The following is an 18026-nucleotide window of genomic DNA, read 5'->3' on the forward strand; positions in this document are numbered from 1 at the left end:
ACCTGCACCCTATTTACAGCCAGCGGCGGCAGGTGGCTCTGGAGTTAGGTGAAGGGCTAATAGGAAAAAAGTAGGTTAATGCAAAACATCCTTGTTATCTTCGTCCAATATATAGGCCCCAATACCACCACCCACTCACTGACATAAATGCTCTCCATGAAGGAAGCCCCGGAGGAGAAAAATGCCCGATTACGACCCCCCCCCCCTCCCCATTAAATCGTCCCAAAAGACCGAGAAAATTAAAAAATCGCTCAATTATGTCCTTCTTTTCACGTCCTTAGCAGCCCGTTGCCACGGGCATTTTTTTCAGCACACATTGTTTCCTTCAATTCTTAATTGTCTAGCTACATTATATTTCTCACAGATAAAAAAAACTCACAGATGAATGAACTCCTGGTTTTGAAAAGGTGCCTCAAACAAGGGTGACATCTACATAAGAAGAAGATTCAGTCCAGATACAATTACGTGTACATTTTTATACTCAATGCGAAAATATACACATCGTGCTTGTTCTAACTTAATGTTTAGGGGCATAATAACAAACAATTCTTTAGAGCTTGCTGTGCTTCTTGTTGCCCATGGAAACAGACGTTGCTAGGGAACTTAAAGAAAGTTTATTTTCACCGCGAAAACTACTGTAAGGAAATTATGCTAGACTTTTCGAATTTCAAAACATGAGCATCAGAATGTATTACAGAGGAGAGGTAGGAATTTGATGGGAATGACGGAAACCAATTATTTTTCAATTAAGTTTACAAATGTGAAAATAAACAAAAGACGTAAATATTGCTTTTTCAATTTAATGTTGCTATTGAATTCGTTTATATGAAATATCTGACTATTTTGAAACGGACAATAATTACCCAGTTTATTATTATGAAAATAGACAATAATGTGTTGAATATTTGTACAATTTCTGTATTAGAGTATACACATAAAGTTAATTTCTAAACGTTTCAAATTAGCAGACTTATAAACATGCAGATTCCCCTTCATCCAATACAACATGCAGACATTTTCAAAAGGTCATTATGATCATTGAGGAACCTCATCTATAACGTGATTGCGTCCACAACGTGGCCGAAGGTCACGCATGCGAGCGTAGAATACGTGGCCAAAGGCCACGTCGAAAGTACGGAGGCCTATATACTATAGCTGATTATCAGGGAAAGGATTTATATGTAAATACATATTTTCATACAATGTTAACAATGTCATTGTGAATTATCTTTGCGAATCGTGATATGTTAGCTCCAAAAACGCTGTTTTATTACGCATATTTTTATATACATTGGCTTTTAGCATATATTTTACATATTTTAGTATATTTTTACATATAATGTCCATATTTTCAAACATTTTCAGGCATATATTCTATTTTGATGCTAATACTACAGTTTCTTTATTGTGTTAAATACCAAAAGTTTACAATTCATCTGTAGTTTGTTCGTTTTGTATTCTGTTTATTTTAAATCTTGACAAAAGACAATGCATTTGTCATTGTAACATTCTTGTCAACAACAGAGAGTGCAATCTCAAGCTTTCGTGTGAAATCCATTCAATATTATAAATATAATACTCTCGTTGCTTCATGTGATATTGAACGCAGTTTCAGTCAATATAAATCTGTCTTCAGGGAAAATAGGAGATTTACCATTCAGCACTTAATAGAAAGTTTGGTAAACCATATTTTTGTGTTGGGTTTTGCATTACAGTTGATGTCATGTAATTTATTTATCTAGGTGTGTAATCTGTTTAATGAAAATTGCCATTTTTGACAATTGTAAGTCCATATTTAATTCCATATTTTGATTAACTCAATAATTAATTGCCAGCCCCCGTGGCGGAGTGGTTAGCACATCGCGCTACGACGCTAGGGCTTCCGGGTTCGAATCCTGGCCTGGGTGTGGATGTTTGTGAGTGTCCATTCATCAATTTCATCATGTCATCACTCATCTCCATCTTCGCAAATTAGCCAAAAGTGGCACAAAAAGAGAAGTAAAATAAACAAATACAAATAAAAATAAAATGAAATAAAAAATCAATAAATAATTGCATATCTTACGTATTGTAAATGCATATAAATCCGTTCCCTGCTCATCATCGTGCGTTACGGCTTGTTTTAAGTCATCTTTATGCACAATAGGCTAATCGGGACTGGACCTACAGTTTAAAATGGGATCCGAACCACAACGTTCCTCCGTTGGGTATCGAACCCGGAACGCCTTGCTTAGAAGGCGACGACGTTACAACTGCGCCATCATGAAGGCCTGGCGCTGCATTCACCCATCTATTCAAAATTAACAATAATAAAGAGAAAACGCAAAATTTGTAGAATGGTATTAAATCTTAGAGAGCAGCTACCGACAACAATGTTGCCGGAAAAGCAAATACATAGGAGAAGCAGTCATTGATCACTGTCCCAATTAGCCGAAGATCGATCAGATCCTACGTGTACTGAAACTAAAGGGGGTTGGGGGGGGGGCGAGGGACGCTCGAAACAAAGCTCGGGAGAGATAGGATATCACATTAACTTAGGCACCCTGGGGAATTAGTCAACGTGCAATTCCGCCAAAAACGCCACGTGCGTGACGTAATCAGTGCAATAAGCCTTTGGGAAGAAAAGCAATACAGATTCGTTTTTTTTATTTTTTTTGGAGGGAGTGAGGGGGTGGATGTACGCGCGAGTATATTTTAATTTCGTTTATCTGGATAGGAAAGCGTCGATGCGAAAGACTTCGGGATTTATGTCCGCCTGTTATTGCTTTCTCGTTTCATTGTTTTTAATCGTGTGTCACACGCACTGCGTGAACAATGATGCCGCTATTGTTGCGGATTCCCATGATATAGGTCGCCTTTCCTATACTACTTATTCAGATAAGTTCAGTAAAAACCGGATATACGTCATTCCTCTTTTCCGGCGCTGAGACGTTGCCACGTTTAAAGTTAAACAAATGAAAAGCGGTACGCGTTTACGCATTCCGTTCTCGCTCCAGCGGACGACAAAGGATTAACTTTCTTTCTTCCAGTTGTGACATAAGGCCTCCTTTAGAAGAAAACACATTTCTTTGGATTTTTCTTAACATTTCTGCTACGATTGAAGTCAAGAAATCTTGTAGAATTTTAATACCATAGTAATTCCATAGCATTTTCCACAGATAGGGTCGGTCCAAATTTCCTCAGCTCTTCGCTAACCAATCAGAAGCGAGTTCTAGGTCACGAGTGCAGATGTAATGGCGGCCGAGCGCGATGTAAACAATTTATCACTTCACATTTTTAAAAGTCGATAACTATTCAACCGAGAGAAATAACGTTTTCTATAAATGAAGGTGCCCTAGGTAGAAATCGAGGCGCTGCTTAAATGCACACTTTATGGAGCATACAGCACACTTATGAAAGAATAAATCAGTTGTTTCGATTGTAAACGCCGGGCACTTGCTCATGGACAGAAATAATTCTATATATAGGCGTTACTTAACGTTGCAAATAAATATGTTGAGTTTCAGTTTGTTTACAAGATATTTCGTCAACTAAACAACCATTTCCTCTTTTAAATTACATATCTTCCTCTTTTAATTTATTAGTTATTAGATGAAAAGCTCGTAACTCTTATGCCTTTCGTGCTGTACATATTGCAAATGTAATTTTACACACATCGCATCCCAATCGCAAATACTAACGTTAAGTACGTTAAAAGTATTACCTGCCATAAAACAAATGCTATACGATTTCTGAAGCATGTAAGTCAACAAAATTTGGTAAGGAAATGTTTCAGTCTAAAGCGGCCCTAAGAAAGAAGAAGGAAATTGAAGGCCACGTTAAAGCACTTGCAATGACCAATCGGCCAAAGAATATGCTTTTGTGATTTTTTCCAGTCGTGCACAACACCTTTTGCTGTCAACATGAACCTTTCGCTCGCATTTCAGGGACAGGCAGGGAATCGGAGACCCATTCGCTTGCTACGCGGCGGCGGCAACCATGAGGCTTCGCTGTGCTTGGCCTTTTTGAGGGGGCCACCTGTATCGAAAACGACCCAAACCGAAAAATTTGGCAACGCAGAATACCACGAGACTTTCCCCTCACCACGGCAACTGGACAAAGCCGATTCGTTCAGCGGTTCATGTGACCCGCCCTGGGTTTCGTCGGGAAAGACAAAAATAGAATTTTGAAGTTTGTTCTTTCGCCGAACAGGCTTTAGGTACAGTCACGGACACTACCGGCTTGTAACGATTCCATTGAAGGTCAATATATTCATTACAAGCCAGCAGTGTCCGTGACTGTACATTCCCAGAATTACAATATGTGAGTGTAGTCCCTTTCAGCAAACACAAGTTGAAATATTTTGAAATGCCCTTGACATTACATTGTAGTTGTTTGTTATTTAGTTGAAATATTGGGTTTCTTTAATTTTTCAATTATTTATGATGTCACAGGCAACTAGTATCGGATGGACAAATATAATAGCCTTCATGTGCCAACCTCTCAACATAATTTAAAGAACTGAGAGATTTATCAACAAGCCATAAATAGCATAGCAACAAGGTAACTGTAATATGGAAATATCTAGAACAATACCGAGGGCATGCGAGACAGTCTCCGCGCGGCTTTTCCCCCCGAGTCAGTGTTGCCAACTTAGCTCTCTTGGAGCCAGATCTGGCTCTTTCGTGCACTCGTTTGCCTGTGAACTGGGGCGCCCGCCCCGTTCCCCACTATGACACCATCACTGGTTCCGGTCCACATAGACCAACTTTTGCCATGATTATACATTTGGCACGTGACGTGATATTGTTATATTGGCTGCGTCGCCCCATCCCCTCTTATATCCCCAAGCTACTTTTTTTTTCATAGCGCCGTGTTGACGTGAAATTGGCATAATATTGTTATCAGGGAATCCTTTATTTTCGATTTCGTACGACCATGGGTGATGCCGCCGGATCTACAGGGTGGTGCATATTTTTTCTACCAATGTCAGTTGGCAACCCTGTCGGAACGCAGGTGCGTATGCGCAGAAGTATCCCATACTTAGGCAGCTGCAAGTCTGGCAATCACTCTGCCATGGAATGTTCACCTGTTCAGGCACGAATCGTGGCAGTGGAGGTGTTCAACCGAGGTGGCACACAGGAGATGCAACTGGCACAGCACTGAGAAGCATCAGGACTCCAGAGAATACGACTCATCCGACCTGGAGATTTCTGTTTCTGCACTCCGCCATTGGATTTCTATTGTCTGACCCATACTATGGCCTTTTGACGCTATGGCACGGGTTGACGGCGGCCATCCTTGGACTCTCTTCGCATTGCTTGCTCCGTTTTCTGAACGCAACCCGTTGGGATGAATTCGTCCACTGCCATGATTCGTATCTGAACAGGTGAACATTCCATGGCAGACTGATTGCTCGACTTGAAGCTACTTAAGCATGGGAGACTTGTGCGCATGCGCACCTGCGTTCCGACAGGGTTGCCAACTAACATTGGTAGAAAAAATATGCGCCACCCTGTAGATGGTGAAAACTAAAAATAAATTGTCATCAATTTAGAGTTAACGGTAATAGCAGCGCCCCGCCCCTTTGACAACTAACATTACTCTATAAAGCACTTCGTAAATGTAGGTCCTTGAAAGTCAGTTTTAACTCCATTTAAGGTGAAATTTAGCTCTTTTTTTGAGCACCAGGTTTGGCAACACTGCTAGGAGGCAAGGAGAAATGCATTGGGCACATGGGAGTATTATTTGATTTGTTATCTTGGGAATATCAAACTTCCGATGGAATTGAAAATGATATCAACGGGAAGAGGGCAGTTTGAAGAAGTGATTGCCCAGCAGAAACGTCGAAACTCCCATTTGATTAGCCGTAACTTGATGTTGAAGTTGATTCACCATAAGGAATACATGGGATTCCGAAAATTCTTATTCGTCATATTTTTTACAGGTCTTATCTAGCTTAATAATCAACTTTGAAAACAGCTTCGACCTGCCACATGTGGAGAAATTCATACTCTCTTGTACCCCCACGTTTTTCTTCAGTAGCATTGCCCATTCCGACGATATTCAAATAAATGTACACATGGTGCGAAACAGTATCTCCTCGCCGTGTAAATTGTTGTTAAGTGCGTTCAGAAAGAATAAACCAAAGGTGAAACCGGACATTTGTATTACCACAATTGATCTTGAGGAGGGAAGGGAAAATTCCTAAACAGAAGCTCGCTCTCACCTTTGGAACGTCAACAGGCAACACGTGAAAATTACAAGAGCGGAAAAGTGTTGCAACGCTGTAGTCTGTGTTGGGACCTCTATCCTAAAACAGACGGAGAAGCATGGGCATAGCAGGACCAGAAGGGAGAAGATCCGAGTAATCAGGCATCGTTGCTTTCTGCCCACCTCGCTTGCACAAGCCTCGCACTCGCTGGCGAACTCGTGTGACGTGTTTCCGGTTTGTACAGAATTTGGCTGAATAAGCCTGTAGAATCTTCATCCCGATCAGCGACAGAGCCAGAGGAGGGGGGGGGGGGTCTGAGATCAGTCCGTTCACCCCCTTCTTTCCCACTCCCCCCAGCATGGACGTCCGCAGGATTTTTTTCCAGAGAGGGGCAAGGAAGGATTTTTTTACAGGGGGCAAACAAGGCTAATTTTCGCCAATAATAGTGTCTTTCCCTCAAAAATCATGGCGTAAATTTGATTTTATCATATTCACGCAGTAATTAACACATATTATTGTGGCTGAAATGAAATTATATGTGTGATATATATAATTTTAAGTTGACTTTCATTTTCCAGGGGGGCACGCCGCCCCCACTTGCCCCTCCTTCCGGACGCCCTTGCCCCCCAGCAAACGAGAAAAACAAAAGTCTGTGAACTTGCCCTGCACTTGACCAGAAAAGTAACCAAATCATTATTGCTACGTTACTCCGAATTTCTGCCAGAAATTATTTTTGTGAATGTTCCTATACTTTTGTAAGGGGCGCTCCAAAATTAAGCGAGTTAACTTCACGATTTACGAATTTTACAGAAAACTCATGATACTTTGCCTATAATTAGTAGTATGTTACCGCTGGTTTCTGTAGCATGCATTTTTGTTAGTGCTACTGTATCTTTGGAACGGGGACCGATCCAAAATTGGGTGGGTTAACTTCACGTTGCCGAAAAATAAAATATGTAAATGCTGTTCTCGACAAATATACTTTTTAAAATTAGATGCATACTAAATGTGATATCTCTCACCCCCCACTCGCAACATCAGACGCTTTCGCTAAATTTGAAGGACAAAGTTTAGTAAAATAGAGGTGAACCGGGGCATCAAAGGTGGAAAAATAAAGTTCAAGTATATTAGAACAGGGTAACATACGTGGCATGCTTGAGTTTCGCTACACGGGACTGGACCCACAGTTTAAAGTGGGATCCACTGTGATTGATTCATTTGCTTTATTTTACTTCGCTTTTTGTGCCACTTTTGGCTAATTTGCGAAGATGGAGATGAGTGATGACATGATGAAAGGATACTCACAAACATCCATGCTGAGGTCGAGATTCGAACCCTGGCGTCGTAGTGCGATGTGCTAACCACTACGCCACGGGGGCAAGCTGGAATCCACTGTGTATGTGCTTCCATCGGGTATCTAATCCGGGGCCCCTTGATTACAAAGCGATGCCGTCATCACTACACAATCGGGGAGGTAAAAATGTATCACGTACAAGGACCAAAAATGTGGTAGTACTTTTCTCAAACAAAAAGAGCACTATTTTATTTAAAACCCAAGATAGTGTGATGGCATTCACAATATGCCACTTAGGATATGCGAAAGCTTCTTCGTTCATTATTAAATAAAATCTAATTCAGTACTCGTGAATGTAAAAAAGTATATTTCTTTTCTAACCAAGCACTATACTGTTTGTGCTAAGCATCTCTTTTCAGAACTTAATAGATTTTTCAACATTAAGGTCGTACTAGAGGCAATTTTGTGGTAATTTGTTAACTTTGTTCTTAACATTAAATAAAAAATTACTATATCGGAAAAACTGAGTCTCAAGATGTACTGAGTCAGGTAAGTCACTACTCTCTGACGTCATCAGAGCTAGTCTAAAATATTGAACAAATATACCAAACATTAGCTAAGTTACAGAGAGTGCAAAACAAGAACAAGAACTATCTGTTTACGTATATAAAATGACGTTATGTAGGAAACGCAGGAAATCAAGACAAAGGCTCTGTACGCAGGTACTTGCAGACATCTTTATCAAGAGCTATTAGCGAATGCCTACATTCTGATCAGGAAGATCAAGCATGCTCATGGGCGTCGCCAGGATCTTTAATAGGGGAAAGGGGTGTCAGATCTTGAATAGTAGAAATAATAAGGATAATTGTCATCCTCATGCTTATGATTATTTCAACTATTTCAAACTAATAAAAATGAACCTATATTTTTCTAGATTTCTTATTATTATTACGAGGGTCACTATTTATATTTTGAGCCTAACAATGAAAAAACAGGAATTTGGCATTGAAAACTGCTTTATTGTTTTTCGAAGTATTCTCCTTTATGGTCAATACACTTTTGCATTCGTTCGAACCATTTGTCAAAGCAGTTTTTCCAATCTTCTTGAGACACCTCCATAATATGGTTTTTGAAAGCATCAACGGCGTCTTCCGCCGACGAAAATCGTTGTCCACGCAATTTATTCTTGACATTCGGGAACAAGAAGAAGTCATTGGGTGCCAAATCAGGACTGTACGGCGGATGACCCATCAATTCGATTTTTTGACTGTTCATAAAGTCGGTTGTTAGACGAGATGTGTGACAGCTGGCATTGTCTTGATGAAGAATGATCCGACGGCGTTTGTTTGTTTTCCGTATTTGACCGAAGACCTCTGGCAAACAAATTGTTGTGTACCATTCAGAGTTGACCGTTCTACGTTCCTCTAAAGGCACAGTTGCCACATGACCAGTTTTCCCGAAAAAACAGGCGACCATTTGTTTCGATGTGCTTCGAGCGCGAACAACTTTTGTTGGATTGGGTTCATCTTGAAACACCCATTCAGTCGACTGCTGTTTACGTTCCGGCTCACATGCATATATCCATGATTCGTCACCTGTTACAATCTTACGAGGGAGAATCAAATGAAAACCGCAAAAGTGCCATTAAAAATCTGGTATTCCTTCTAGGCGTTTGGAAATTTGCAGACACAGTCCTTGACGTCTTTCCGAACTGGTAGTACGAAGCAGTGCCGGTAGGTGGGGTTGGATGTGAGTAACAGCTGATTCAAGATGGCTGCACCACTACGCAGTTGCACCAAGCAGGAACAGCGTGGAGTTATTCTATTTTTATGGAGTGAATGTGTGAAACCGATTGATATTCATCGGATAATGCAGACGAAGTATGGGGACGCCTGTCTGTCACAGCGGCAAGTCTACGATTGGTGCAAGAAATTCGCAGAAGGTACGACTTTATTGACTGATGCTCCCCGTCAAGGTCAGGCTCAGCGAGTTCTGACAGAGGAGTCCATAGCCGCAGCAGATCGGCTTATTCAGGAAAACCGGCGTGTCACCCTGACTGAAATGGCTTCCTTGCTGAATATGAGCTTCGGTTCAGTACAACACATAGTGCATGACGAACTCCGCTACAGAAAAGTGTCCCCCCGGGTGGGTTCCTCGACAGATGACGCAGGAACTGAAAGTCCGTCGGGTTGATGCTTGTCAAGAGCTGCTGAGGCGTTATGAAGAGGAAGGTGAGGATTTCCTAGCTCACATTGTCACCGGGGATGAAAGTTGGGTGCACCATTTTCAACCGGAGACGAAACGTGCAAGCAAAGAATGGCGACATTTGTTTTCGCCGAAACCAAAGAAGTTTCGCAGCCAGCCCTCTGCAGGGAAAGTCATGTTGACTTTATTCTGGGATAAGAAAGGTCCTATTCTGGAACACCACATGCCCCCACGTACGACAGTGACTAGTGCCACCTACACGGAGCTTCTCAAGAACAATTTGAGGCCAGCGATAAGCACAAAGCGAAGGGATTGCTGAGTGCAGGTGTTTTGCTTCAACATGATAACGCCCGTCCTCATTCTGCTCGTGCAACCATGAAAACCATCGATTACCTACGGTTCAAGTGACTACCACATCCGCCATACTCACCAGATTTGGCACCATCTGATTTCCACATCTTTGACCCATTAAAAGTGGGCAGAGTTTCAAGTCTGATGAAGACGTCCAATCGGCGGTGCACGAGTGGCTACACAGTCAACCGAAAGAATTTTTCTCACGCGGTATCGAAGCACTACCTATCCGATGGCGTAAGTGCATTGAACTGGGAGGGGACTATATAGAAAAATAATGTACAACTAAACATAATCCTTGCATTAAAATAGTGGGAAAAAATTAATTGCGGTTTTCATTTGATTCTCCCTCGTATATACGTCTTTTGAAGCACCACGATCGTATTTATTGAGCATTTGTTTGCACCAATTGACGCGAGCGTCTTTTTGAGTTTTTGTCAAATTGTGTGGGATCCAACGAGAACAAACCTTTCTCACAGCTAAATGATCATGTAATATTTTATATATGCTGGTGGAACTAATGCCTATGGTTGCCTCAATCTCACAGTATGTCACATGACGATCTTGCAGTATTAGGTTTTGCACAGCATCAATGTTTTCTTGAACAACAACTGATTTTGGACGACCTTCGCGAATCTCGTCGGTGAGCGAATGGCGGCCACGATTAAATTCGTTATACCAGCGTTTGACAGTGGCAAAGGATGGGGCTTCATCTCCAAATGTGGAAGTAAGTTGATCGATGCACTCTTGTCTTGATAATCCACGTCGAAAATCGTAAAAAATCATCGCACGAAAATGTTCACGAGTTAATTGCATTTTATTGTTGTCGTGCAATCTCCAAGGCAACATAAACAACACAAATGAAGCTATTGACAAAACATTTGAAGTACGTTATGGTCAATAATGCCAGACGATTCCGTGCAAACGTCAAATCGCGCCTAACTTCATATCAGTGTTGCCAAGGCTCAAAATATAAATAGTGGTCCTCGTACATACTTTTGTACTCGATCCATCAGATGAGTGAATATTCTACACAACTGTTTTTTTAATATTTTTTTCAATGTGGTTATCGTATGAGAAATATTAGTCAACGTGTTTATATTTTATGACCTCTCACATAAAACTCTAATTTTTGTACTTTTGAAAATTGGGAAAGGGTCATTCCATGTCAAATTAACCGATAAAAATCATTTTTGATCCTTTAGGATTCATATTTTTTAGATTTTTGTATATACATTGTACCTATCAAGAGGACAAAAACTGCCAAATTTCAGATTTTTTCGGCTCTTAGTTTTTGAGTTATTGACTTTCAAAAATCCCAACATTTGACGACATTTCGAAATCTTTAAACAGCTGTAGATCAAAAACTATTTCATCTAGAGAGTTCAAATTGGTGTCATTCTTTTCTGCTCTTAATTATTCTCTTCTGCTCTTAATGAGATTTAATTTGAAATGTAACATGACTGTGCTATTTGCATTTTGTAATTTTTCTTTTTTTTTTAAATCTCAAAAACACCATTTTTTTTTTTGAAAATATATGTTTTGAAGACATCAATTGACTATTTGTGTGCAAAATTTCATATTAGGACGGCAATGGGTTCCTATGAAGATTCTTTTTTGTATTGTAATGTGTGCGAAATTTGTTAAATTTCTTGACTTCCATGTTAAAACCACAACTACGTATATGCTGATTGGTTGATGTTGAAGTCTTCATATTAGTATATTTTATAAATTTCGGACTACAAATAATATGAAAATACCTAAAATTTATCACTTCAAATATCAGGTAAGCAAATTGAAAAATGCACTAGTGGAAATCATTAAACGACAGGAATTTTATTCTAAACTTCATGGAGATTTAGGCACAACGAAAATTTGTGTTTCGGCACTCAAAAAGGTTCCTTAGCAACACGCCATAAAGGTGTCGTGACGATCGGGCGGTATGCGCCTGCGCAGTAGCTCGTACAACATGGCCGCTACACTGTTGACTTGCCATAGATGAGCAACGATTGTTATTCATTTTTTGTGGTCAGAGGGAGTGAAACCCTCTGAAATCTAGAACAGAATGCAGGTTCAGTATGCCACGCAAACTGGCCTCCCACTCTCGTGTTCATCACTGACATATCGTCTTTCGTCTTTAAATCTTACCACCCACTCATACACTCTCTCCTGACTTTTGACATGGAATGACCCGACACCATTTATTCTGGTTCCTGTATTTTACCCATTTTTTCAATTTAATGAATTTGCTGCTTCCTTATTGTGTTCGAATCCTAACTGATAGAACTTTATCTCCGTTATTAACAATAAAAATAATAATCTTTCCGATTTTTTGTAGCTTGAAATAAAAGATGCCCGGTGGGGAGGGGGGCTCGACGAACAGGTCCCCTCCCCTTTGCGACGTCAATGAGCATGCTAATACGTAAATTCCGCTTCTCAGTAATGAACTTCCTTCAATGCTAGTTTGTTGTGTTTTCGAAAATTTACATGAATGGGCAGAGTAAAGAAACAAGTCAACATCACCCTTGCTTCAGAAACACATTACGTCGCACCCTGATTTTTTTTAGCGTGACAGTGGGACGGATGCATGTCATAAGAAGAGAGAAAAAAGAGGAAAGAATTTCCATGGAATTTCCGCTAAAGGTCAGAAAGTCACTGTAGTATGGTCCGCCTGAATTTTCCCTTTCTATCTCTGACTTGGCAGAATAATGCGATTCAACTACTCAAGCTTTGTCAACTGCTAATCTCATTAACAGTGGAGTAAAATCCAATAACGAGACAGGGAGTATGCTCGGGACCAGCTTTTAATCCATCCTTTGGACGGCGACAGGAACAAAATAAGCCTTTCTATCCGATGGAAACGATGCGACGTTCCCGTAGGAGAATTCGAATGGAAAACGATTCCAGCACGCTGTGGGGTGTTTTCCCCTTTTAACATCCAAAACACTGTTTATGATATACCATTGCGTCGCAATCTTGTGTTCATATGGGTAGATGGAATATGGTTTTGATGCAATGCAATTAGTGTTGCCCACGAGACGAGACGAGACGAGACTTTGGTCTGTCCCGTCCCGTCTCGTGAAAATGCTGTCTCGTCTCGTGTCTCGTCTCGAAAATATTCGTTTGTCCCGTCTCGTGTCCCGTCTCGAAGGGTTCTGTCTCGTCTCGTCTCGTCCCGTCTCGTTTTGTCCCGTCTCGTCTCGTAAAAGTGATCCGGGATATCATGCCAACAAGAGTCAAAACTAGCAGAAACACGAAATAATTTTCCGGAAAGTGGGATAAAGCTCCAAATATTTTACCCATTGCGTGGTGAGAATAAATAAGGTTCGTTAATCATGAGGACATTAATATTAAAAATGCAGTTTCTTGGTTACTGATTGCTAGGTATCTTATGAAATCTACTTTGTGGTTTTTCTCGCTTCATACAACTGTCTATCCATCGTACATTTATACCAAGTTTGTTAGAACCTGTCCCGTTTCCCGCGCTAGCGATCGCTCGACAGTTTTGGTGCCAACGAGAAACGAGAAAAAGTCGTCTGCTGGGCAGCGAGGAGCGAATGGAAGCCAGAAGAGAGGAGCTTACGTAGACGTTGTTGCCACGTTGCGTATTTTAATTTGCTGCCTGGCTTTCGCTTTCCCCAGCACGGAGTTCAGGCGGTCTTCAGCAGAAACACCGCTTGGTTTATGCTAGAAAAGCCAGCGATCAGCTACCGCGGGAAGCCGGACAGGTTGTAACAAACACGGTATAAGTGATTGCTCTTTTTCATTACTGCTATACCTTTTGGAAGTCTTGAAATGATTTCCAATAGACCTTCTTTCTTTCTGAATGTCGAACTTCCGTGCACTATGAAAATGTACATTTTTTCTTTAAATTCTAAGCTTGGCGCTGGGGAGCAACAAAAAAGTTTTTAAATGTGTAATACGAACACAAAAGACTATTTAAAATTTCAATATTTAGTATATTACAAATAGAAAGCATTTATTGTTCTTAATATTGTTAACCATCTTCTATGACATAAGTTTCAAAAAGTGTTTCTTTGTGATATTGTGCTGTTTCTTATGCCCAGCTTATGACGCACATACTTCTTTGTTTTCCCTTTAGCCTCTAAGTCCGGTACCACCACCGCTTGATCTAATTTATCCTTCGGCAGGCACGCATCTAGAAATATATGTCGGGGGAGGGTGTCCGAGCCAAGTGTTTCAGAAAAAATGATAATAATAACATTAACGACAACAATTAAGCAAATGTTTAAATTAATGCATTAATATAATTCATAGGTCTATTCACTTGAATATGTAAATTAATCAATTCTATTATTGTTATTGCATGACATGTTACAAAGATGGTAGAAGAATAGTAATATAACAGCACGAATATTAGCTAATATCTAGCTTACGTGTAGTTAAGATCGTCAAAACCTGCATAAAAACAGCTGTCCTGGCAAGAAAATTAATGTCAAAAAAGGTGATGAATTGAATATTTGCTGAATAACAAAAAAAGATGTTACATCCAGTTGACGAAAAATAAAGTTCCTGATTAATATTTTATGCTCATTATTATAAGTAGTAGCGTACATAAAACTTCATTGATACTGTCATTCAAAGCAGTATGATCCCAATAGAATCCTTGTTTTCTAGTAAGTTCGGCAGGAATATGTAACCCTCGATTATGCTAAACAAATATATTTTTTGTTTAGCTAGAGCAAGGCCCCAGGAGGATGCAAGAAGCCTTTCCTGCAAAAGTGTATGTTTTACGAAGCGAAGAAACGTGACAAAACCACCACGTATGGAAGGCAAACCTGCATTAAGTTTATATCGCATGTTTACAGAGCCGTGCCTCCTGAAGTTATAAAAATCTCACTTGAATGATTCTTTTAGACATGCTATAGTTGAAAAAAATATGTTTAGATGCACCCAAAGTGCATCATTATCAGATTATGCATATAACGTGTTATTGGAATCAACATATTTGTGTAAATTGGGTGCCTCCCCGATGGCGTAGTAATAACGTCGAGGTCTTGTAATGAAGGGTCCATGCGTCGATACTCAATGGAAGCACAAAGTGGATCGGATCGCACTTTAAACTGTAGGTCGGTTCGCGATTTATCCTATTTGCGAATCAAGTGGACTTAAAAAAAAAAAAAAAAACAAAAAAAAACAATATCAACCTTAAGAATATTAGAATAAACTAATTCACCCGCAGGTAAGTCAAATTTCACATATCCTTCTTCATCCTCGTTCATAGACTTCCTGCAATACTCTTGTGTTGCCTCTCACCAGGTGCGAAAAATGTGAAGTTATTATTTCCCCGTACTGCGTTATTTCTTTTCATAACAGTAAGGTTAAATTCTCGTTTTATCTGAACTTTTAAAATATGTGCAAAATACGTCTCTATCTTTAAACAAGCACCCTTTCCCATGTATGTGTAAAATAATCCCACTCTGTCTCAGAAAACCTCTTCCTAACATCAAATGAAGGAACCAACTCTCAAGTCTCAACAATTATAAATTTATGCTTAAATTTCCTATCATTTATACAAACAGTAGCACATATCACGTCCTTTGGTGCAACACTGTCAACAGTTAATGTTACTTTCCTCGTCCTAATTCCAACCAGTGACGGCGCCAGGGAAATTTGACTGGGGGTGGGGAAGCCTCGCAACAAAATATTGTAAGGGGGCAGTCACATTAAAACGCCCGAAAACACTGCACATATATATACTTATATAATAATAATTATAATAATAATAATTATTATTATTACTATTATATTCATGTATGGTGTTTTGTGTGTGTCTTTTATTTAGAGCGGACGTTTACTGCCTAAATTTACTTCTTGATTACTAGTTTATCTCCACATGATTCATTTTAATAAAGACATAATTCTTTTTTATTGGTAAGTTGCGTTGTCTCTAGTGGCCTATTTCAGTATTGAAAGACATTCATACTTTTATAATTCATCGTCTTTCTTGAGATGAAACTACTGATATAAATATTTAAGTTATAAGATAATAATATAAATGATGAAAATAATGCTTCTAAGAGTTTAATTTTCTTGCAAAATAAACGTGACGTTGGAAGAAATTAATCTTCTTAAGTATTAGAAACAATGTGAGGCACTTAGTGAAGTGCAATTCTCTTGTAGGAGAATTCTGCTCTATGTGCTTCGGAGAACACATTGCGCACCTTTGGTACGTCCAGGACTTGACATTTCTTCCCAATGGCAAGAACAGCCAAATGAGGCAGTTTGCATCCAGCATCCTGTTTCGAGCAAGCCTTTTCAAAGATTTTAAGGACAACTATCTTCGTAACGCTGAAGAGTTTTGGGCAAAATTTGTGTTTCACCTTTCAGGGAAATGTTATCACAGGATAAAAAATCAGACAAAGGTTACAGTTATCTCATAATTCAAGAAATATTCTGACCCTGGTAATACTTACTCTTACTCTACCACTCCAACGTATGTCTATGCTACCCAATTACAGGCACCTATGGAGTTCGTGGGAAGAAGTTCTTCGATTTTGATATGTACGAGAAAGAGCGAACCTGCATCCAATGATTGAAGAGTGGCAAATCCTAATAAGCGTTCTTTTACCTGCCCGCGATATGTTTTGAATCGAATTTTAAGTGTAATTTGCATTTTAAGGTTCACGTTCAATACATTTCCAAATAATATCCCCTCATTAGCTTCAAGAGTATCGAAGAAATCCCCTTTGTTAAGGTTTCCTCAGACTCATCATCTCGAAATTCAAGTCCCTGAATAGTAAGAAACCGCGATGAATCCACAACAACTGACATACAGTGACGGGTTTTCTTCGATCGCCTTTGGTCCTGGGTTCGATACCCAGTGGAGGCACTTTAAACTATAAGTCCTGTCCCGATTAGCCTTAGTGTGCATAAAGTGGACTTCAAACGCCAAATCCACCAACCAACCAAATCTTGAATCAACTTTGAATGTCTTTTAATAATTAGCGTTGTCACTAACGACCACGATTAGAATAATATGCCCGTACTACAGATGATGTCTTGTGGTCCTGAAAATATTCGTGATGTTTTAAAATCATCCACATTCAACACTTTTTCCCAGTTCTTAAGACTGGTTAAAACTTAGGTTAATCTCGGCTATTACAGGACATAAATGAATGAGAAATCACCTATGCCCAGGTCGGCGCTCGAATCTTTGACGAAGCAAATTAATATTTGTTAATCAAGTTGGTATTATAAGCAGGAAAGTGATATCATGAAGAATACACCACTTTGAAAAGGTGAAAATCGTCATACTCTTATAAATGAACTCTCTTATTATTCGATATTTAATTAACTTCAGTTGGGGGCCCGGGTGGGGGGGCGAAGTGTCTGACATGGGGCGTCCCCCTGCCCCTCTGGCGTCGTCATTGCTTCCAACACTCTAATAACTTCGCTACTGATAGCCTCACCTTCGAAATGGAAGCTTGTGTGTCGGCGAATAATACAAATAACTTGTGTTCACTGTCCCTCTTTCATTCAAAGTCTGCCGTTTTCCTTTTCAGCTTTTCCTGAAAAACTTCCTGTCAGCAAACAAACCAAATTACAGAATTTTTATTGCCCCTCCCTTTCATCAACTTTCATTCCTACTTTAGGCCTGGATTTATGGCACGTACCCGCTACTGCAGGTCAACCTCGCCCTATGTTTGGTGTTTGCCCCCTGAAGCAACGGTGTCCATTGTTCAAAGCGAAACCTTTGTCAGTGGGGAACGGCGAAAAATAGTCTCGGAATACACCCTGGTCGTAAACAAGCTCCCGCCCCCTGACATTGCTGTCAGCTTCCCTCTGAAGTTCGATAAAACTACTTTGTGAAATGTGTTTAATAACGAGTGAAAATGTAGACAGTAGATACTACATGTATGTTGCTCATAAACTTGAAGGCTAAATTTACAGAATAAAAAGAACAGCTACAACATTCCTTCATCTGATTTACAGAAAGGCTAATCGGGACTGGACCCACAG

The 18026-nt window shown here is 39.9% G+C and overlaps 1 protein-coding gene across 1 annotated transcript; it reads left to right on the forward strand.

Moving 5' to 3' along the window:
- The first annotated feature begins 9257 nt into the window (after positions 1–9257).
- Positions 9258–9680, forward strand: LOC145986839 (protein GVQW3-like). Its single transcript, XM_083121312.1, has one exon. The coding sequence runs from the start codon at positions 9258–9260 to the stop codon at positions 9678–9680; it is 423 nt and encodes a 140-aa protein (XP_082977438.1).
- The last annotated feature ends 8346 nt before the right edge of the window (positions 9681–18026 follow it).

The sequence above is a fragment of the Lepisma saccharinum genome, chromosome 4, assembly GCF_977018435.1.
Source record: "Lepisma saccharinum chromosome 4, izLepSacc3.1, whole genome shotgun sequence".
NCBI lineage: Eukaryota > Metazoa > Arthropoda > Insecta > Zygentoma > Lepismatidae > Lepisma > Lepisma saccharinum.